The 23447-nt window shown below is 39.9% G+C and overlaps 1 protein-coding gene across 6 annotated transcripts in view; it reads left to right on the forward strand.

The window, feature by feature from the left end:
• Positions 1 to 16170, forward strand: part of NALCN (sodium leak channel, non-selective) — a 238893-nt gene extending 222723 nt beyond the window's left edge. For all 6 annotated transcript variants that reach the window (XM_017733360.1, XM_017733412.1, XM_008633570.2 and 3 more), the window contains 11 exons: positions 527 to 646; positions 1640 to 1708; positions 3842 to 3990; positions 4701 to 4794; positions 5593 to 5725; positions 6269 to 6384; positions 8675 to 8832; positions 9485 to 9635; positions 11704 to 11853; positions 12531 to 12648; positions 13945 to 16170. In XM_017733360.1, coding sequence (XP_017588849.1) covers positions 527 to 646; positions 1640 to 1708; positions 3842 to 3990; positions 4701 to 4794; positions 5593 to 5725; positions 6269 to 6384; positions 8675 to 8832; positions 9485 to 9635; positions 11704 to 11853; positions 12531 to 12648; positions 13945 to 14138 — 1452 coding nt within the window. In that variant the 3' untranslated portion in view covers positions 14139 to 16170. The remainder of the gene's footprint in view (positions 1 to 526; positions 647 to 1639; positions 1709 to 3841; positions 3991 to 4700; positions 4795 to 5592; positions 5726 to 6268; positions 6385 to 8674; positions 8833 to 9484; positions 9636 to 11703; positions 11854 to 12530; positions 12649 to 13944) is intronic.
• Positions 16171 to 23447: the final 7277 nt, after the last annotated feature.

Raw genomic sequence — 23447 nt, forward strand, 5'->3', positions numbered from 1 at the left:
AGTATTCCTTAAAGCAAGAAATATTTGCAATATATGAAAGCTTTTTAATTAATCCAAACTGTGGTTGCTGCAGAACACAATTATATTCCTGAGTTCAGATGTGTTTATGTCATTTTAGCTTGCTTACAGACAGTTAGCTAGCTAGGATACTGCTAGCTTTTTTAGCTACGTTATTGACATGACTTATTTAACTTTAAGCTATCTGAAGCCCACATTCACCTCAGCAATCTATACATTAAGCATTAAGTCTGTCTTTGATACTTGATGGAGACGAGACATTTCAGAATGCTGTCTATCCCTTGGTCATCTGTGGTCTTACACAAGTGCCAGTTTTCCTTCATCCAAGGGAAGCTAATATTATCCAGTTAGTGCACGTGGGAATATTTAGCTGATGTGAAATCTACCCCTCATTGTTTGAAACTATTTCATAAAATGGACCCAGTCAAACATTTTGGGGAATGGAAGAGGATCTCATGGCAAGGAATAATCATTTCTTCATTACAAGTTAGAATTTTTTTATCCGTAGGTCACGATGAAGATTATTGCCATGTCACCTTCTGGCTTCTGGCAAAGCAGAAGAAATCGGTATGATCTCTTGGTGACATCTCTTGGAGTTATATGGGTGATACTTCACTTTGCCTTACTGGTAAGATATACAAAATGCAATTCCAGTGATTAAAATTATTTTGTCTTTAAGCACCAGCAGTAGGATTGCTGGTATATATTCAGATAAACGTTTGAGAGTTCAATAAGGCTGAAATATGTCTGAAAGAAACTAAGTTTGATGCTAAGAAGAACGAATCATTGTCTTGGACAATCATGTAGTGCAAAAATGGTCTTACTGGTACAAGTTAGAGTGTGTAAATGTGGTAGAAAACAAGTCTTTTGGAGGGATGTAAGTGAGGAAAGGAAGGAGACTGAAGAGAAGTGAGAGTTCTTGCTAACAGTCTTATGAGCATGAAGGAAGAAAGAGGCAAGGTACAGAATACAAACAGGAGCAGAGGACTGGAAGAAGACATAGGTTCAAAACTGCTGAACTAGACAAACCCTGCCAAACCCAACAGCAATTCTATACCACTGGTGTTGGTTAAGGGGCAGTGTTTAATTCAAGAAGACACATGAAGGAGAGTGGAGGAAATCAGCTCTCCATTTCACATGTTTTTTAAATTTGACTACACTCCTGGTTTCTTTATTTACAGGAGAAGGAGAAGGGGTGGTTGATACTTGTCATCAATCACAAGTTGTCAAAGTCACAACCTTATAATGTCTGCAGGATTCTCTCTTGTCTGCCCCAAGTTCTGTTTGTTTCTGTTCTGTTTTGTGTGACTAGTCATTTTGCCCTGACATTCACAGTTTGCTCAGGGAGCTGCTAAGTAGCTTGGAAGGTCTGAGGAGTTTCTGTAACCCAGCAATTGCCTAGATGAGTACACTGGGCCTGATGGACATAATTAATAGAGGACTGACGTTTCTTTGGCTTGACGTGTGAGGAGGTTGGGTTTGTGTTCTTTATATTGTTGCTACTAGTTTATGATTTATTTTATATGGGGACTGCCCTACATTACTAAAAAATCAGTTCTTGTGATCTGTTCAAGAGATTCCTGGGGGACCATATATTAAGTCTTCTGTGTTTGTGTTCCAGAATGCATACACGTACATGATGGGGGCATGTGTAATCGTCTTCAGGTTTTTCTCCATTTGTGGGAAGCATGTAAGTACAAATTAGGAACTACAACTATTGCAGTGCTCATGTATAGATTAAAGGACTGGATGCTGTGCATCTCTAGTGAAAATTCTGTAAGGCTCAGTTTTCCAGGAGAAAAAAAAGGAGATTTCAAGCAGCAGTCTCCAACTTTACATGCTGTCTTTACAATGTCAGGATTTTAAGTATATTGTATAATAGTGCGATGGTTACTGGAAAAGTTAATTTTTTTAAGAAAACAAAATGCAGCTGCAATCCTGCAGCTTTTAAAAATGCTCTCTACCATTCTGAACATACACTATGCTACTTTCAGCCCTTTCCATTTCAGTGAGGTGTGATGGGCATGCTCTTTATTTATTTTTGCTGCAAGACTATTGTAGTGGTGGTTGAATGCACTCATTTTGATATGATAGTGCTCTCTTAAAAAAGTTTCTTCCTCCAGACTGCAGGTCTGTGTCTTATGTCTTTACACTGTATGTCTTGTCACAGTAAAGGATTTATATTCAATTTAAAAACAATTTTGGGCCAAGATGTTCTTCTGGAAACACTGGAATGGTGACAAAGCAAGTCACTTCTCAAGTTTACATTTCTTTTGTGTTTGGATTTTCTCTGGTGTAATGGAGAGTAGACTGGCAGAATAAGCATAAGCAGAGAACAAACACATTTATTTAACAAGTGGTGACACTGCATTCCCTTGCTGTAGAACTTCTTAGACTATCCAAATATTTTCTGTGAAGTCTGACATATTAAAGTAAATGATAAAAAGACTGCTGTACTAGGTTGCCAGGGTTAAGAACAGTAAGTCAAAGGGTTTGTTCAGTAAAGATAAAAAGTTTTCTTTCAATCAGACTACACAGAGCCTGTAGAGCCTTGGAAGTCAAATGAAAAATCCTTGCTTCTCCTATGCAACCAGACCAAGTGATTGCCTTCAAAGCTTTCTGATTGATTGTAAAGTTTTTTCACGGTTTTAACCTATTGGTTTGTACTTTCATGTTACAAACTGTGTCAGTTTCACTAATTTACCTGTCCTGATCCCAGGAATTTGGCACAATTATAAAGAAAAATGACGCCCTCAGTCCCATTAAAGGGAATTTTTCATTGCATCCAGAGTAGTTAAGGGTGTTAGGACAATCTAGGGCAATAAATTTATCAAGAGTAAAATATAAAATATACATGCATGGGAAAGTAATACCTATTATCAAGGACTACAGCCTATGAAATTTTCATAATTATGTTCTCATCTTATGCTCTTTGGCCAACTTTGCAGAATCATAGACTCACAGAGTGGTTTGGGTTGAAAGGGACCCTAGAGATCATCTCGTTCCAACCCCCTTGCCAAGGGCAGAGACACCTTCCACTAGACAAAGTTACTCAAAGCCCCATTCAGCCTCGCCTTGAACACTTCCAGGGATGGGTCATCCTCAGCTTGTTTGGGCGACTTGTTCCTGTGCCTCAGTACCCTCACAGTGAAGAATTTCTTCCTAATATCAAATCTAAACCTACCCTCTTTCAACTTAAAGCCACTTGCCCCTATTCTGTCACTGCATGGTCTTGTAAAAAGTCCCTCTCCAGCTCCCTTGTCACCCCCTTTTTAGGTACTGGAAGGCTTCTGGAAGGTGTCCCTGGGCTTTCACAAACTTCCATGAGAAATTACTAGCTTAAAGAAGCTGTACTGATCTTAAGGAAATCCCCTTCTCTATACATGAAGACAGTCCTTTAGGTAGGCTGCAGTACGTGTGGTTTCTGTCTAACAGTTAGGATCACTTTCAGATAAGCCCAGAGTAGTTTACTGCACCACTGTTCATGCATTGCTAATGCTGATACTTCAGGAAAATACTGGTCCTGGAATATTATAGTTGAGCTTATGCTGTACCATCACGGTACTATCCTACACTGTATATCCTATATATACTTCTTGAGGAGCAACATCTTGACCTTGTAAATGAGGGAGATGTGCTGATGTCTATAACAAATAAAAAGCACACACAGTTCAAATCACATTCATAATGTACCATTTTACTGAGCTCATCCATTAATGAATGTGTATAAAGGATTTGTTGTCAAAATGGCAAGTGTAAAAACTGTTTTTTATCTTTGCTTTCCTGAATGCTGTCATGGACTGCTTTTTCTCTGTCCTTCCAGGTGACACTAAAAATGCTGCTCCTGACTGTGGTTGTCAGCATGTACAAGAGTTTCTTCATCATAGTGGGCATGTTCTTACTGCTTCTTTGTTATGCTTTTGCTGGAGTGGTGTTATTTGGTACAGTGAAATATGGAGAGAACATTAACAGGTACAGTATATAGTTCCTACCTCATGGGGAGGTTCTTTAAACAGCCTGAAGAAATCACATTCTGCTAGAGAAGTTTATCTGTGGTAAAAGCCAGACAGATCTGCAGGTCTGGCTGAAGAGTTCTAAACAGAATTTCTGATAGGAGACACGGTCAAGTCCTTGTGCATTGGGCCAAATGACACCTGATCCAACCCAGAGCAGACTGAGAGCTGTTCTTCATTATGCCAGCTGAAATATGCTTCAAAGCAGTACTGTGCTAGCCCACAAGCTGCTCAAACACAGTGTACCTACTGCATCTTATTAGCATCACCCAGGAACAGGATCCATATACCAGGCTGATACAGAAAGGAGACACTTCTTTGAAATGGCTGTTAGCTGGATTATTTCCCAGTCATCATCAGGCTTACAAAAGAAAATGGAGACAGGAAATAGGATCTGGCCTTGAGTTTTCTTTAGATCTCTGATAAAGTGAGCTAAAATACTCAGACCTGAGTATTGAGTGTCTGAGCTAGAGTTCAGTTATTGTATTTTAAGTCATGAAATAAATATTTCAATGAGCTCATTCAAATAATACTGTAACTATTTTTGGGTTAAAATAGTAGAACAGTAGAAAATGGAAACATTTTTTCTTGCCAGTGTTTTAATTTTGGGAAGTGAAACAATCTCTCATTCTCAATCTCTCTCTCTCTCTCTCTCTTTCTTTAAAACAGACATGCAAATTTTTCATCAGCTGGCAAGGCTATTACTGTACTCTTCAGAATAGTCACTGGAGAAGACTGGAACAAAATTATGCATGACTGCATGGTAATTACAATACTGCCAGAGATAAGTAGACAAGAAATGAGAGCTACCCTTCCATCTCAAACTGTTTTCTGTATCTTAGCTTTGTACAAGGAATGTTGGGCTTGCCTTTATCTCTTCAAGAAAATAATGTTCACTAAACCTCGGAACATGACACACAAATTGCAGTTCCAGTCTCATACTCACAGTATAATATTTCATGGAGCTAGGCTATTAGTTGATTTAAAAACAAAAATAAAAAGATGGTTTCAAAATCAGAAATGCAGTAACTTAATTTTTCACTATTATCTCTGCTTTGACGGGGGCAAGATGTCTTTTGAGATTAACCTTGTCTTTGATTCCTGTACTTTGGCTCATTCTATGTGAAAGATAGTCTTGATGACCTCAAAATTCTGCCTTGAATTATTACATTTTGCCCAAGTAAATGTTTATCTGTGCTTTCTGTTGCAAGGAAAATCATATCCCTTTCCTTTTTAAAATTAATGAGCAGGGAAGAAACGTTTTGAAAACCACTATGCTTCAAAGCACCAGGTTGTTCCTGTATAGTGGCATAATGCACAATGTGCCCTCTGTGTGGTTGTAAGATCCATGCCTCAGCCTTTTTTGTCATACCTCTCTCTCTTTCCTGGTTTCTGTCTACTAAAGGAAGAAAAAAACCTGCCCACATTAATGCCCACAGTATTATTCCCTAATTGGGAATAAGCCTTAAAGAAATAATATTAAATATTGTATTGATTGCAGAGAAATTAGTAGTTTTTTTATTCTTATTATCACTTTACTTTGTTTTCTTTTGGTTTGAAGGTTCAGCCTCCATTTTGTACACCAGATAACAGCACCTACTGGAAAACAGACTGTGGAAATTATGCTGGTGCTCTTATGTATTTCTGTTCTTTCTATGTCATCATTGCATACATCATGCTAAATTTGCTTGTTGGTAAGTGAAAATACACATTAATAACAAAAAGATCCATCTTGGCACGTAGTTTGTTAGATGTGAGTCTTTCGTGCTGTTCAGGTATGAGGCTACCTTGTACCGTCAGTGTTACCTTGTATGCATATAATGATTTTGATACTTCTTTGGCAGGGGAATGCTAAAACTCAGGAAGTTTGGGAATGAAAGCTTTTTGAACAAAGAGATATTTTCTATTTGTAGAGTAGAGTTACCCTATGGAACACTGGTTTCTGAGCTTAACTGAAGAAAGAAAACCTTTGTTCAAACATCATTGGAATTCACTGAATTGATCTTAGATGTTAGGTTAGGTATCTCACCAGCATTTAAGATACAGCCTTAAAGATACATGCTCACTTAAAAAGTGAGCATGGTGAATACTGATGTGGCAAGATAGTATCTTATGCATTCAAAATCCTTGTCTGAGCATACAGGCGTTTGTTAATGTGGTGTTTGCACAACAGAATTAAATGTTACAATGTAACAACAGACTTTCTTCAGGGTGTATTTTGTTCTTGTGGTTTTCAGCTATCATTGTGGAGAATTTCTCATTGTTTTACTCAACTGAAGAAGACCAGCTCTTAAGTTATAATGATCTAAGGCATTTTCAAATTATATGGAACATGGTTGATGACAAAAGAGAGGTAAGAATAATAATTTCTTGATAATAAGCACAGAAATACAGTAAATTTCCAGTTTTTCTTGAAAACGAATACAGAGAAAACAAAGTGTGTTGACAAAATTCTCTGAGCAGTTACTGGTCAAATTTGAGAAGTGAGCATCATTTAATGTTGCTCATGGCGCTTCAAATACTAACCTGTATTCTGTGAAGTGCTTGTAATAGCAGATTTACAAACAAACATACCTATTCATAGTATCAGTATAATACCATCTTTCCTCCCAGCTCCCTGAAAGTTGTTCCCTTGGAAGTCTACAGATTCATATCCATTTTTGTGTCTGAACTTCAGAAGAGCTTTGCTGAGATTTCAGCACCATCTCCTGTAAAATTCTTATGGAGACACTGATCAAGTGATCAAGTATGGGCTGGGTGAGAAGACAGTGAAGTGGATTGAAAACTGTATAGCCAGGCCCAGAGGTTGATGACTGGCAGGGTTCTAGTTGGAGGCCAGTAACTCACTGTGTGCTCCAGGGGTCAATACTGGGTCCAGTCCTATTCAACATCCCCATTAATGACATGGACAGAGTGGCAAAGGGCAACCCCAGCACACTTGCTGATGACACAAGGCTGGGCAGAGTGGCTGATCTGCCACAGAGTCGTGCTGCCATCCAGAGGGACCTTCACAGGCTGGAGAAATGGGCTCACAGGAGCCTCTTGAAGTTCAACAAGGAGAACTGCAAAGTTTTGCATGTGGAGAAGAATAAACCAAGGCACAGTACATGCTAAAGCCACCCAGTTGGAAAGCAGCTTGGCAGTAAAGGACTTGGGGCCCCGGTGGACACCAAGTTGAGCATGAGCCACCATTGCGCTTGTAGCAAAGAGGGCTAATGGTATCCTGGGCTGCATTAGACAAATTATTGCCAGCAGGCCAGGGCAGAGAGGGTCCTTCTGCTCTGCTCAGCCCTGGTGAGGCCTCAGATGGAGTCCTGGTTTCACATCTGAGCTCCTTTGTACACAGAGACACAGACATACTGGAGAGAGTCCAGCAAAGAGACAAAGATGATGAAGAGACTGGAGCATGTCTCCTGAGAGGAAAGGCTGGGAAAACTGGGACTGTTCAGCCTGGAGAAGGCTCAGGGGAATCCTGTCAATGCATATAAATACCTGCAGGGGAGTGCAGAGAGGACAGAGCCAGGCTCTGCTCGGTGCTGCCCAGTGGCACGACTGGAGGCAATGGGCACAACCTGAAATACAAGAGTTACCTCTGATCAGGAAACTGTCACTGTGATGATGACTGAGTACCATAGGTTTCCCAGGGCAGTTGTGGAGTCTCCATCCTTGGAGACATTCAAAAGCCATCTGGACCTGATCCTGGGAAACTGGCTTTAGGAGGCCCTGCTTAAGCAGAAGGGTGAGACAAGGTGAGCTTCAGAGTTTCCTTCCAACCTCAACCATTCTGTGATTCTGAAATGAGAATAACATCTGGGATACTGAGCTGCTCAGATGCCCACACAAATTAAATCATCATCTGAATGATTCATGACATCACTAAGATTTGAATGCGAACAACATTATGGTGGAAGTGGTTGTCTGTAGTTGGCATGTGGCTGTGCTGGAGATGGAAGCTCCTGTCTGTACTCACGGAGGGGAGAGAGTTCTGAATCCATCGTGCCCAGCACTGACAGTATCTCTGATGCAGAACAACACCCTGCAGCAAAAATAGTTCTGATGAGGCTTGTTTAGCAGAACAAAATATTTGAAGATTGTGAGTACCACGGTTTCAGAGGGAAGTACTTTCAGTCCTAATTTAGCAACAATAGATAAAAATTGTTGTCACCAAAAGTGCAGGATGCGCTGCCTCTTAGAGCAGATAACCTCTAAAAAGCCAGTAAACTCTCAACATTCTCCTGTTCCTACAGAGATGCACAGAGAAGGGCACAGGTTTACAACGAGTTATAGGCATGGCTATGAGTGTTTAAGCTACAGTTTAATTTCCATTTTTCAGTGGTAGCTCTTTGGGAGTATGATTCTAATTACAGATGAATGCAAATGGGGAAACTAAATCCCCAAGCAATTTTGAAAATTTCTGGCAAAATTAACGGCATAGAGTCTCATTGTATATGAGTCAAATAACCACAAAGACTTCTGTGAATTAGCTGAAGAACTGGCTGAATGTGCACGTTCTTCAATAATGTGTTCACAGTGACTTAAATAGGCTAGGAGAAATAGTTTTTCTCTCAGTGATCAAGCTGAATGCCTGAGTTGGTTGTTGGATCACAGTAATAATTTACCATCCATTATGCAATTTAACACAGGGTGTAATCCCTACCTTCCGCGTGAAATTTTTGCTGAGGCTTCTGCGAGGCAGGCTGGAGGTGGATCTTGACAAGGACAAGCTGCTGTTCAAGCACATGTGCTATGAAATGGAGCGGCTCCACAATGGTGGTGACGTCACTTTTCATGACGTGCTCAGGTACCCTGAGATTTTCTCTACAGTTTTAGAACATGTATAACAGCCTGTGTTTCTTTCCAGGCTAACAGGTAGTCATTAGGTTTGGGAGAAGGTAAGACTGGTAGCTACAGAAGCACTTCAATTTTAAATGTTTTACAAAAATTAGATTTCCCTTTTTCTTCCTGCAAAAATATTAGTGATGGAAAATACAGGTCTTAGGGAATCAGCTGTAAGTATTTTAACATTTTCATTGCAGGAGGTTTGTCACAAACTACAGTCACATGTCCCTCTTGTATCCCAACTAATGAAATGTACCTTCAAGTGTAGCAACATGACAGTGACCCTGACTAGAAATAAAACAGAAATGGGAACGTTATCCAGGCGTAAACACTTAGGGGGAAAAAAGCCCCAAACCACCACAAATGCCCTAATTCCTCACAGTTCAGCAGTTCACCTGTACTGGATAGCTGGATGTGGGTGATGAGGTCTTTGTTTTGAGCACAGTAAGTCTCTTCTAGAATCATCTCAGCAAGTTTTTAGCTTCCAATGTGAATTTACTGTGCTACCTGAATTACGTATTTTCACACTAAGATCTTAAGTATGAGCTTTGATTTTCTAAATTAAGATGTAAAGACACCAGCATTTAAAAATAAGTAAATTTTGTTTCTTCCAGCATGCTTTCATATAGGTCTGTTGATATCAGAAAAAGTCTTCAACTGGAAGAGCTGCTTGCTAGGGAACAACTGGAATATACCATAGAAGAGGAAGTGGCCAAACAGACCATACGAATGTGGCTGAAAAAGTGCTTAAAGCGAATCAGAGCAGTAAGTCAAGCTAAAGCAGGATCTAAATGGTTGCATAAATTGAACTGCTCAACGGTACTGGAATCTGCTGTTCCTATGCTTCCTTTACTCTGGAGTCATGATAACACTTATTTGAAAAAGTATGTAGCTGTTGCTAACTGAGCAAAAATGAAAGATTGTTACAGGTCAATTGAAAGCGCTACAAAAATAAGCATTTTTTTTTAAGGCAAAAACTGTCTTCCTGCCCAAACTTTATCTGTCTTTTCAATACAACAGGAAGATGCATGTGCAGAGACCAAAGTCAAAGGAATAAAGAAAAAAATAATGTAATTCAATGAAACTTCATAGGCCTAATCTTTCCTCACAGAATGCAATTGTATAATTTCCTTGCCTCTGCTGGCAGATGAGAAACCTGTAGATGATTCTCCAAATGGAGCCTGTATTAAGATAAATCATTTGAGTGAGCCATTCCAGTTACTTTGTGTGCAGGTGTATGAAACATGGCACGCTGTAGCCAGTAAACTAAGCAGGGGCAAGGTGTTGGCTCAGGACTGGGATGGGGTCACCCATACTCACAGCATGTTCCTGTCCATACTCATATTCCCCAGACCACTGCCACAGGAGCATCCCTGCCCGCGGGAGCATCACTGCCCTCCAGGCATGGGTCCAGGCAGAGACCACTCCCAGCAGGCAGTGGTTGAAGCTGCCTGGTGTGGTAGAGGGAAGATTAGCCAGATGACACAAATCCTGGCTTGTCACTTGCCTTGAGCAGTGCAGGAAACCCCAGTCTCTTAATTTTTTAGAAGAGACCCAGCCAGTGCTTCTGTGTTCTGATTATGCAGTGTTTCTGATTGTTAGAAACATTTTACCTCTAATCAGGATGGCTACAATATATGCTGGTCAAAGTTTGGCTTGGATTAAATTTATATTACAAAAAAAAATCACGACATTTGATTTAAGTTTTGCAGTTATTTTCGTCTCTTCTTCCAAAACCAACTCTTCCTTTATATGAAAAGTCACAGCCTGGTTGCATTGATGACTGATATTTCAGTTACTGTAAGTCTGAGTCCAGGTTTTGACACATATATATTTTATTTTTATAAAAAGTTTCTTCTTGTGATTGGGGATTTTCCATAGTGATCTGTAATCATGGCATCTGTCTTCTTGTGTTTGTAAATTTATAAAAATACTTAGCTGGACATTTTGAATATAATGTACATTCCAGCTGAAACATCAGTGTTCAATGATACATAGTTTCATTTTGATCTCATCTCTGTAATAATAACGGCCATAAATTTAATCTCAGCCCTCAGTTCTGGGTTTGTTCAACTCTGTTGTTCATTTCATCATGATACTGAACTACACTATGTTAAAGTAAATATGCTATTCATTTCACTCTAATAATATGGTTCAGATCATTTCACATTCTATGAACCATTTATAAACTGAATGTAATTATGGAAGTTAAGATATATTTTCAAATTCTCTTGTTATTCTGTAAGTCTCCCTAGAGGGATTATGTGAAAACTACCCAGGAAAGTGAAACCCTTCCTAAGTGCTGTTTATTTTAATTTAAAAGCAAATTAGATTGTAAAATCATAATGGTAGTAGGTTTGTTTTTCTATTTGTACTGCAAATCTATACTTAGTCCCAAGGTTTTCACTACTATTTTATTCAGTCTTACTGACAGCCCGTTCCAAAGTCCATGAAAGAAATCAGAATTTTTTCATTGCCTTCACGTAATTACCTGTGAATCTCCACCAATTGCCTGGTTTCTTTTTCTCTGCAAGAACTTTTAACTGATAAATTCAAAACTTTGTATGTGTTTAAACTCTAGGTTTAAACCGACAATTGAGCAACGTGCCTTCCACTTAATGTAGTTCATGAGTTTCAGCCTCTATTCCCTAAAGGTTACAAATATGCTGGAATTCACTTTATTTAAGTAGCGACATCTAATATGTGGACCTTTATCAATGCACCTGGGATCCACAGCTGGTGCTCACTGTTCAGTTAAATATTTAGAATGCTTAAAAAAAAAATCAGATTCATTGGTGTGACATTTTTTTCATCGCATATTGTACCTTGATAGAAACAGCAGCAGTCGTGCAGCATTATCCATAGCCTACGAGAGAGCCAACAGCAGGAGTTGAGCCGATTTCTGAATCCCCCCAGCATTGAGACAACACAGCCAAGTGAAGATATGAATGCCATTAATCAAGACAACAGTGCACAGCCAGAGGTATGTTATCCAGAAAACTATCAGCTACTCATAACAAATCAGAAAATGTCCATGCTTCTTATTTGTTCTTTTTTAAACATCATTTTGGCTGAAAAAAATTAAAAACAATACCTTGTTTTACCTCAGTCTATGCCATCAGATGTAAAGGCAAGATGTTCCAAGGTAGTAATTCCCCGATATATTTAGCTGTCTTGCTATCACCATAAAGGGCAAACTCAGCTGTACAACTCTGGCAGCCCCATCTTTCAGCTCTTGCATGAGCGGTGTGCAGGCTTGGGGATGTGAAGCTTTCCAGTTCAGGCATTCTGAAATGGTGTTTACACTGAGAGTGGAAACACTGGGCATGCTGGGACCTCTGAGCAGGAGTCCTCGGCTCTTCCAGGATAGGGAATATAGAAGGTACAACGTAAGGGCTGCTTTCTACAGTAGTTGGAGTAGGCTGAGAATAATTTCATACCCTTCAATAGGATGAATGGCAAAGAGAGCCCACATGATCTTTTTGTTAGTAGTAGTTTTCTGGGGTATTAAAGAGTAGAAAGCATGCTGCCTTAACCAATGGCAACATGTTTTGTTTGTATTCAGGGACAAATCTTAAAACAGAATAGAAAGGTATCCCTTCCTAGGCTTACACACATGCAGGGGGGAGCTATGACTGAGATTCTTTTTCCTCTCTTCAGACAAGTAGCCAGCAGCAGCTCCTTAGCCCAACACTTTCTGACAGAGGTGGCTATAGACAAGACTCCGGAGATGCTGGGAAACCTCAGCGGAAATTTGGACAATGGCGTTTGCCATCAGGTAAGTGAAAAAGGTTTATCAGTAGAGTCCCCACATGCAAAATTGGTGCTGTGCAGTAACAAGGCCAAGAGAGGCTTCATGATGCATGGTTCTGCCTCCTGGCTGCTGCTTGCAACCACATCACAGCTTTCCTATCCTCATGCCTGTTGAAATAAAGCAGTTTCTCCTTTTCCTCACAATGCTGAAATTTTGGATGGGTTCAAGCATTGCCCTGTGAAAGAGGTTGCATTTTTCACTTTTTCATACATTTATTCAGGACCTTTGACATCAGTCAGTCCTATTCTGAATCAGAGCACTGCCTTCAAAGGCTGCCACAATTCAGACCCTAATCATATCTAAGTGGAAGTAGGAGAAATAGTCATGCTGTTCTGTTATTGACCCTACTTTAGTGGCCAGTTTACTTGTCCAAGAAACAGGATAGTTTAATAGAGAGCTTTCAATCCATGATTTCCATTTAAATATCACTGGGCAGCAAAGATCAACATTTTGTTGGAAAAGAGAGAAAGAGTGAAACATGCTAAGGAGGAATCATACTACTATAGTCAACTGCACAGGCCTTCGAGTGAGAAAGCTTGAAAGAATGACTAGCTCAGGGTTTCCTTTCTTAGCACTGATCTGGTCCATGTCAATTTTGAATGTTCCTCAGTGAATGGTCCTAAAAAGGAGGGTCATCTCCATGCACAATACAGCTGACAGATAAGTAGTCTGCCTCCAGTCCAGCAAAGACAGGTATTTAAAATCATGAATAGCATAATTAAGATCAATTGTGTAGTTAATATACTTAGACTTGTGGTTTAGTGCTATATCAGCAACTTGTACTGGCTTCAACCCCTAGGCCATAGTAAAGTATCACTTTCTAGACGTAGCTCCCACTCCTAAAAGGACCTCCCCCACCCCCCCCTTCCTCACATTAATACTGTCACCATTTTGACAGCAGGTTAGCTCATGTAAGTACTGCCTAAATCATTTAGGTTGCAAGTAGCTGGATAAGAAGAGATATCTTGCATCAGTTATGCCAGCAGAAAGAAATGAGACACTGCTCAGTTAAACTGCTCTACCAGCAGATTAGTGGGAGCAGTGTGAACATCTGGAGCTGGGAAAACAAACAAACAAAACAAAACAATAAAAAAACTAAAAAAACCCACCACCACCACATTAGAACAGAGCCCTACTCTTTCTGAACTAAATCAGTTTAAAGGTGCCGTAGTCCTGCTAGTTCTGTATACCTGGATTCTAAGCAAAAATGTTCAAGAAGCAGGTCAACTCTAATACAGAACTTTGTGTTTAATTTCCTAGCCCCCAAACCAATAAGCCATTCAGTGTCTTCAGTCAACCTCCGTTTTGGTGGACGTTCAACTGTGAAATCTGTTGCATGCAAAATGAATCCCATGTCTGATGCTGCTTCCTGTGGATCAGAAGTCAAGAAATGGTGGACAAGACAATTAACTGTGGAGAGTGATGAGAGTGGAGAGGACCTTCTTGATATCTGACAAACATTTAAGTCATACTACAGTCTAATTTTCTATGTTTAGAATTAAAGATGCTGTGCAATGTGTGATTTATTTAAAATCAATGTCATCAATTTTCTCTTATGCTTATCCTCCTGCCATATGAAGCGTAGCACACACTTCTGTGTTAGAATTGACCTTTATAGGTACTAACTGTACTCTAAGAAACCTGTATACTATAGCAGTACTAAAAAAGCCAGAAAGACTATATTGCCTTTAGCAGACAGAGCGTTGAAAAGATTTCATGTGTTCTGTAGAATCATAGTGAAAATTTGATATACACGCCTCTGTGGTTTTCTTCAATCTCTACCATAAAGTGGCAACACTTTACAATACAGGGGCAGTGTATTTCTTCTTGTTGTGTTTTCCCTAAGTTCTTATTTAGTAACATTTCTTTAGAAAGATTTTATTATTCACAAATGACCTGAAGAGGTCAGCACTGACTTCATGTTCAAGGGAAGTATTTTTACTAAGTACAGATACTGAATTACAATTCTAAGCTTTCTCCGGACCTTTTTTTAAAATATGCAAGATACAGGATTACTCATTTTAAAATGAGAAGGTGAAGGATTGGCTTTTAAAATGTAAATATCTTTGAGGTTTGGTTAATTATGCAAAGAGCTTGATTTTCATAGAGAAAACAAGGGGAAAAAAAGAAAAAAAATACATGAAAAACTGTGTATTTAAGCATCCAGCAGAAGACTTTCACATAAAATTATGGGTTTATGCTTCATTTTCAGAATATACCGGTTACATACATGTGTGGTGTCACTATTCTTCTTTTAACTGGGTCCCATTTTTCTTGTGTAGTCGTAAGATTTTCTTCTTGTCTGTGATAAAAATTAGCATGTTGGGGATTCTAATTACAAAATAGTATTTTATGTCTTCAAAACTACGTTCAGTTTTGCCTGGATAGGTAGAATTTTACTTAGCCATGTTACTGCTCATGCTACAACCCTGCAAAGGTAAGGCATGGCACTGTGCTGTGGTTAAGTACTTTTGTCCCTTTTATCCCAACGCATCATATTTGACATGTTAGCCTTCACTTGTTTTGTGAGCCACCAATAGTGCTACACTACCGCTGGTGAAAAAGCAGCTATCGCTTTCATAAAAGCTTTTCCAGTGAAAGGCCAATGCTATACAGATATGGAGGTGGAGAAGGAAAGCCACAAAACACAACCACATTTGCTAGTTTCAGAATCTAAGGCTGTCAAAAAATGTGGGGTAAAATTGTGCCCTTCCCTCAGGGAAGAACTAAGAGGTTGCAGATTTTGTTGCTTGGCCCCTGACTAGGTTTTATAGCATAGCTGGGACCTTTCTGTTACCATTGTTTCCTATGGAAATGATAGTTTGCTCTAACATGGCCTGATGTGAGATCTTGTAAGAGGCTCACAGTTTATTTACATCACTACTTCAAAAATATATCCTTTCAAAAGCAAACAAAAGCCAGTGTTTTGCAATTTTTATCTGGCCAAGATATTAATTTCAAGTGGTCAGAATACAACAGTGAAAACACACAGATGCCTTCACCAAAATTGAAAATTAGTTTTGGCCATGAAATACAGCTTTCTTGGTATCTGTCGATGTTTTTTCCCAGTGTATGGTTGAACACTGTTTAGATTTTTTTTTTCTAAAATAGTCATATTGAATACATCTGTATTTTGTGGGGGGTTTATGTGTTTTGGGGTATATTTAAGTTTAAATCTAGTCAACTGTAACTCTATAGTAAAAGAACGTGTGCATTCTCTTGTTTACTAGATTATGAACTATCAACAAAACTTCATATGCAAATCCATTACTTTGTGTTATGTTTTGTGCTTGTTTAAGCTGAGCTTTTGTATATATAACAAAAAGATAAATATTGAATTTATAAAAGATGGTATCTTTGACAGTTCAATAATACACTGAACTGCAGATAACTCTTGCTGCAAGCCTTCTTTTTAAAAAATCTGGCAAACATTTTTTCCTTGCCTTACAGTACACTGTCAATAAAAGTGAGTTGCTTTAAGCAATATTCCTCCCTGTGGTTTTCATTGTAACTGCATTGGCTATATCTGGCTCATCCATGATAATGCTGCACAGTAACAATCTCTGTGGTTTGTACAGGATTGTGTAGAGGTGCTTTCAAACTCTTGCAATTGACAGCTTTTGTTTTTCTCCAGCAACTGACCTCATCAGTTCTGCCACAAGGGGTCTCAGTCAAAAGATGGGACTAAATAGGACTGTTCATTTTTTTTTTTATTTAACCCAGTTTTTTCTTTGTTTGCTTCAGAGCCTGCTTGTGAGAGAGAGTGTGTGGGTGCCATTTTACTTTTGCAGATATAGGAAGCGGAATAAAGTTACAAAAATGTGAAAATAATATATACACAGGCACACAAGCAACCAGTTTAAGGTAAAGAACCTCAGCACAGCACTGCCAACATAACTAAATAAGGTCCTACTCTGCAGCACAGCAACCAATGCACATTTGCACATTAAGATGAAGAAGCAGAGAAGAGATTTGAAGAATGATGACGAAAGTTCAAACAGCTTGCACCAACAATAGAGAGACACAAAGAGGAAACAGTGTGTCAGGAAGTCAGTCAGTCCAGAGAGCCTTAGAGAAAAGTTCAAACAAGAAAAGATCCTAAGCAAAGGTAAACAAAAAATTGCTGGAGGAATATTACTATCCAAAGTTATCCTATACAAATGAAAAAATGAAGGTGTTTAGACTTCTTTTCATCCACTAAGGGAGCTCTTTTCCATAGGAAGCAGGTTGTAAAAGTGTTCATGGCTTCACTGGACAAAAAGTGTAGTGCATATTGTCAGTGCTCAAATAAAAACCTACTTGTGGGAAATCTGAAAACACACAGCAAGGATGTATCTCAATATCATTCCAAAGTCAGATCAGATTTCAATCACTTTTTTAATGAAGAAATTAATCATCTGAAAACATTTGCTTTTGGAAGATATCCAACTGAATTAAGAGCTGAAAACATAAAGTATGCTTTTACAAGCTGAAAATACCATCTTTGTTTTGACTAATGTGGTGCAATCAGGCTTAAACATCTTCAAAATAACATTACATTCAGTATTGTCTGCATTTGAAGACCAGTATCACAGCTTCTGAGAAGCCAGAGAAGATTAAATGCCAAGAGCAAGTGAGTAACTTTGTGAGAATAATCTATTTTGTTCTCTTCTTTTATTCACAACACGCCCATGCAGATTAGGGTGTCCATGAATAACTGAAGTAGAAGAGTTTGCACTGTTGTAACAGTAATTTGGAGGACAAGCAAACAACCTCCCATCCAAAATGCCCACTCCTCCTGCAGTATTTCCACAAGCCAAAACAAACACTGCCCTGAGTTGTCAATCAAAATTTCCAATAGGATTATTTCAGTCTCCCTGAATCTAGCTTTCAGAGGCTGAATTCATTCCTACTATTGAAGGCAGTTTAGTCACACCACAGATGAACTTGCCACAATGCATAGGCTGATGCTGGGAAGTTGGCTGCCCTGGTCTGTCCAATCGCTCTGGAACACAAAGGAAGCCTCACTAGAATTCAATTAACCTTCCTCTTCATTGCAAGGGCACTGGTGTCAGACCCCATTAGCAGCTGTTGCCCATTGTTCTCAACGAAAAACCTCTAAGCACGAAGTTATTAACTCATCAGTGAGCTAAGTGTATGGGCAGTGGCATTTTATCCCCTTCCACAGGTTCCTGTCTCAGATGCTTATTCCAGTACCCTTACTGGTTTCATACTTTTACCTGACTTGCATATCTGCCTTGGGGAATTTGGGTGAATTGCCTGAGCACCTACAAAAGTGTGTTTCATAAAAGGGTATCTTCCTGGAAAGAAAGAAATGTCTTTAGTACACGTAGAAAAGGAAGGAAAAACTCCAAACACTATCCATCAACCTGAAGAGCTGTTGACATAAACCTGTTCTTCCTTCTGAATTCAGGCATCAACCACCAGTGGGACAAGCCTCCGGTATCTCAGTGGGAATTACTTTTTTTCAGGAAAACTTTTGCCAAGGTTGGAAACAAAGTGGTTTATACCAGGCAGATATCAGTGTGTCCTAGAGACTTGGGCAGTCAGGTTCTAACTGGGTCCTCCAGATGCTGGAAGTCACTGTGGTGGGATTGCTGTTGGCAAGTACATCTTCCCCCAAAGGTGAAAGAAGAGAGTTGGCCCTTGAGTTCATTGTCAGAGAAGCTGGATGTTAGTTACATCGTCTCTTGTGCCCTGTTTTCCTGGTTTCCTTTTACATTTTGCTCTCCAATATCATGTAGGGTGGACAGTGTTTAAGCATATTCTCCATTCTCAGCATGTGCTCCCAAGAAACACAGGATTCAACAGGTATGATTTCACTATAATGTACATGATGCCAGTTTATAAGGGTAATAAGTATTGCTTTTGTGTCTCAGCACCTATTCCATAGAACGATGTGTTCTACAGATCAAGTAGTTTCTCCTCTCAGATTTTCTAAATTCATACCACCTGGGGAATCTGTTCACTGCATGTTTAAAAATAGAGAGAAATAAAAGTGAAAAGAAAGAGAGAAAAATAAGAAAGAAAGAAAAAAAAAAGGTAGTTACCTGAGCATTGGGGTTTAGTTTTTGGGGTTTTTTCCCATTTTTATTTTAGCAGCTATTTAAAAATAAATAAATCTCTGTTTCTAAATAAAGACAAGCTTCTCAGTTGTTCTGACCAATCTAAGAAAACAAAAAAATATTTTACTTTTTTCTTAAAGTCTCTGTTTTTCAAATGCATCTGTTTTGAAAAGAAGAGCTTTCACATTTTGTCCCTACTTTTTATTTTTAAATCTTATCAAAACCTATTTGCTGTATTTGACTAAATATTATCGATATTTTGGTTATGAAAAACTGATGTTACCCATAAATTTTTATCATGCATAAAAATTCACCCAATTATTTTTTTTAAGTCCCCCAGGAAAAGGTTCATTTGGCTGAAAAACTGGACATGACCCAGCAATGTGAGCTTCCATCCCAGAAAGCAAATCATGTCCTGGGCTGCATCAAATGCAGTGTGACCAGCAGGTAGAGACGGAGGTGATTCTGCCCCTCCACTCCACTCTGGTGAGATCCCACCTGGAATGCTGTGTCCAGCTCTGGGGTCCCCGACACAAAAAAGACATGGATCTGTTGGAGCAAATCCAGAGGAGGGCCACGAAGATGATCAGAGGGCTGGAGCACCTCTCCTATGAAGACAGCTGGGGCTGTTGAGGCTGGAGAAGAGAAGGCTCAGGGGAGACTTTATAGCACCTTCCAGTACCTAAAGCAGGATGATAAGTAAGACAGAGAGAGTATTTTATGAAGGCCTGTAGTGACAAGACAACAGTTAATGGCCTTAAACTGAAAGTGGGTAGATTTAAGTTAGATATTAGCAAGAAATGCTTTACTGTGAGGGTGAGGCACTGGAACAGGTTGCCCAGAGAAGTTACGGATTCCCCATTCCTAGGAGTGTTCAAGACCAGGCTGGATGAGGCTTTCAGCAGCTTGGTCTAGTGGAAGGTGTCTCTGCCTATGACAGGCGGCTTGAACTTAATCATCTTTTAAGATCTTTCCAAGTCAAATCATTCTACGTTTCCTGAATTTTTTTACCTGCCATACAGAAAAATCACACCCAGGAGAAAGAACAACACTACCTTAGTTATCAGTATGCTGAAAAACTGTACAAAAAGAACATTTTACTCAATTTACTGGAATTTGTTCAGAGAAAATGTTGGTTTGCTGACATCACTGGGTCTTCTTCCCAAGCAATTCAAGTATTTCAAAAACTAAACATCACTAAGGAAAAAAACAAATCACTTTCCCCAGTTCCTTCTCAGCTGCCTGCCAAGTGCTACCAGATGCTTGGTGGTGAGTTTTAAAGTGCTTGTAGGCACTGCTGGCCCTGGCCACCCAGCTGTTAGAAGCAACTTCCTCCTCAAAGCTGGCAGATGCAAATAGGTGCCTGTGCCTCTGTCTTCCATGACAAAACTCCGCTTTTTCACAGCACCCACAGTGGGGAGGAGTTAAAGCTCTAAAAATGTCATCAGGCACTGAGAAGATGCAGGTTCCCTCAGACTGCTCTGCCAGGAGAGGGACACCTCTGTCACCATGATGCTTGGGCAGCCAAGAGCAGCCAACAGACACAGAAAAGCTTGCCTAAGCTTTCCTGCCAACACTTTCAGATCAGTGATATTAGGTGTATAATTTATCCACTCCTACACTGCAGACAGTCCTGAGGGTGTGATCCAATAACAGGCTTGGCTGCTGTGATTAAGAAGGTGGGAAATGTAGGTGCTTGCAGTGCCAGCTCCAGCTCTTACACCAGAAAGTACAATGCCCTGAACTTGGCCAGTTTAACTCTTCACCCAGTTGCTTCTTCTGAGCTCTGTAAAATGCTCCAGATTTAAAAATCCAGGTATTAAAACCTTCATCTTAATTGCATCAGCAATAGAAAGAATATATATCTGATGCTGGCCTATAGATTTATTTCAACTTCATATGCATTCATCAGTTCAGTGTGTATCTGTAAGGGATTATCTACGTGAGGAAGTTGCACCAGCTTAAATTTAACCTGTTATTGCAAATTGATTTCTCTAAGTCACTTTGAATACCTGTGGAAATGCTTATTTCAGTTTAAAGGTTATTTACATTGTTATATGTTTAAACCCAAATAACCTTGCTTATATTCCAATGGCAAGAGTGCTCCCACAGGTCTACACAGTAGCCCTCTCAATACCTGCAACTTTAATTATGTGGTTCCAAATCCTTTGCATAGAGGAGGCCCTTTTTATGGTCTCTGGCAGGAGCTGAGATGATAACTAGAAGCTGTCTCTAGGAGCAGCTTGCACCCTGCTGCCCGAGCATCCATGGAACCCAGTGCCAGGGCAGCGCTGGCTCTGCCATGTGACACTCCAATTTGCCCCAAGATATTGTTGGGCAGTTTGGGGCAATTTACACCAGGAGACATCCCCAAGGAGTCATTTCAGATGAGTCTGTATTAGGTACAATTCCCTCCACCTCGTGCAGTCCTTGGAGCAGCTCTATGACCCCCAATATTCCTACAAGCCTTCCTGCCACACCACAGAGAACGCGGGACATCCTTTGTTTCACGCTGTGGCTGGTGCAGTAAATTCCTTGCCTTATCCCAAATGACTGAGCTGAACAAAGCACACATCTAGACACAAACAGTCGACTTAGGCTCAGATTGCTTTCACCAAACCCTTTCTTCTTTCAAGTAAATCAGTGCTTTTCATCAGGAGAAGGTTTTTGTAGGATCTCTAAGACCTGTTTTCTGAGCTAGTCTAACTACAGAGTTTTAATATATGATCAATCCCCCACAGTTGTAATCAAACATTATATTCCCCTGGAGCCGGACAGCCAGAGTTGCCAAAAATAGACCATCTCAACGATTTCTGATAGCTGAGCCTTCTACTGAGGTGTCACAGAACTATGACAAATGTGAACTCTTTTAACACTAGAGGGCTGGCGTTACTTTACACTGGTCTCTGCACACATTCACACAAGTGGCTTGATCCTCCTTGTGGTAGTGCTTTAATACTGGTTTAATTATTTTGGTTTGTAGAGTATTTAGATACTGCAGTGACAAGATATTTCTACCATCATTATATAACAAGGGACCTTTCATTAACCTTACAGTACTTCTAGAAAAACTGCTTTATTTTTTTTGTGGAAGCATGACTTTTTGGGAAACTCATGACATTTGAATTCCCACTTGTATATGATGTGCACAGAAGTTGTAATAGAAGATTGAGTTAGCAACAGGATTCCATTTTCTGTGTCTCCAGTGACTATGATATTTGCATGTCAGATGGAATGCAGTTTAAATTTGCATATCAATTCTCAGGAAAATTCAGGAGTGAGACCATTTTCAAAATCCAGATACTAAAGCTGAAGAAACAAATAGTTAAGGATGCCAAAAGCCTTATGCCACAAAATAAATACATATTTCACTTCTTGGACACAGAAATTCTGCTCAATAATTTGAACAGTGATGCCTGCTTTTTATTTCTGGATCTTCTTTGCCTGGCTGCAAGTATCTACACATGTTCACTTACAAGCTATGGTTAGACGAGAAATACCATAACAGATTATATTTGTTGATGGATAGTTAATCATTCTGAGAAATATTTGAAAGTACAGCTTGCTTTGTGTCTTTTATCATGAAAACAGGGAGTGCTTGGGGTAATTTTTTTCATAACAATTTTTACAGTAAAAGAGGGGGAAAAAAACACAGAATGGTGCACAATGTCCACTAAAAGCAGCATGGAGTTTCCTTTCGGCTGCAGTAAGCCCATGGTGTCCCTCCTTAATGGACAGTTTAGACTAATGTGGTTCATTTCCATTTCAGATGCCCCCATGTGTGCAGTAGCCAGCTGTGTGCAGTGACTTGTCCAGTTGTGGTTCACCCACATTCAGTTACATGCCCACATCTTCACATTACAGTCTGGGCTTCTTCCTCAAGGGCTCATCTAACACGAACCACAAGACTTTCTGCCATAGCAAAGTATTTCCTGGGTAAACTCCCACCTAGTGGATTAGTCAACTTGAACTGTGCATGAATTTCATTTGAAAACTCCCGTGCACATCTGCGTCTAAAAATTGCTGCAAGTGCACTGCAGAGTGGTGCCTGGGAAGCAGCCCACAACCTGTGAGCACACAAGGCACTGCTACCTTGCAGCGAGGGCAGGTTTGCTCTTGTGATTGTCAATTGCATTTGGCATCACAGTTAAACACTGCCTGCATTGCTCAGCTTCTGTGTGCTGGGGGAAGCAACAAGAGAGAGATTCTTCTTTCCTGTGTGCAGTGGGGTACCTATCAACAGGAAATGTAATCTGGAGCCCAGACCAGTGTAAAAACCTTCCATTGTTTCTTTCCATTTCCAGTATTTAGCTGGGAGGGAGGAGCTGAGGGTCAGCCCATGTGGAGGAATTGCTGGAAATTTCTGTGATCATACTGTTGATAAATGCAAGCAGGCTGCAGCAAAGTTACAGTTGTGCAGTGATGGGAAGATTGAGGCAGTAAAGGCACAGAGGAAAGATGAAGGGGAGAAAGATCATAGAATCATAGAATGATTTGGGATGAAAGGAACCTTAAGGATAATCCAGTTCCAACCCCATCAGACATGGGCAGGGACACCTTCCTCTAGCTGAGGTTGATCAGAGCCCCATCCAACCCAGCCTTTAACACTTCCAGGGATGAGGCATTCACAATGTCTCTGGGCAACCTGCTCCAGTGCCTCACTTTCCTCAACCCAGAGAGATGAGGCTGAGGAGGGTC

Source organism: Corvus brachyrhynchos, unplaced genomic scaffold (assembly GCF_000691975.1).
Source record: "Corvus brachyrhynchos isolate BGI_N302 unplaced genomic scaffold, ASM69197v1 scaffold1120, whole genome shotgun sequence".
Classification (NCBI taxonomy): domain Eukaryota; kingdom Metazoa; phylum Chordata; class Aves; order Passeriformes; family Corvidae; genus Corvus; species Corvus brachyrhynchos.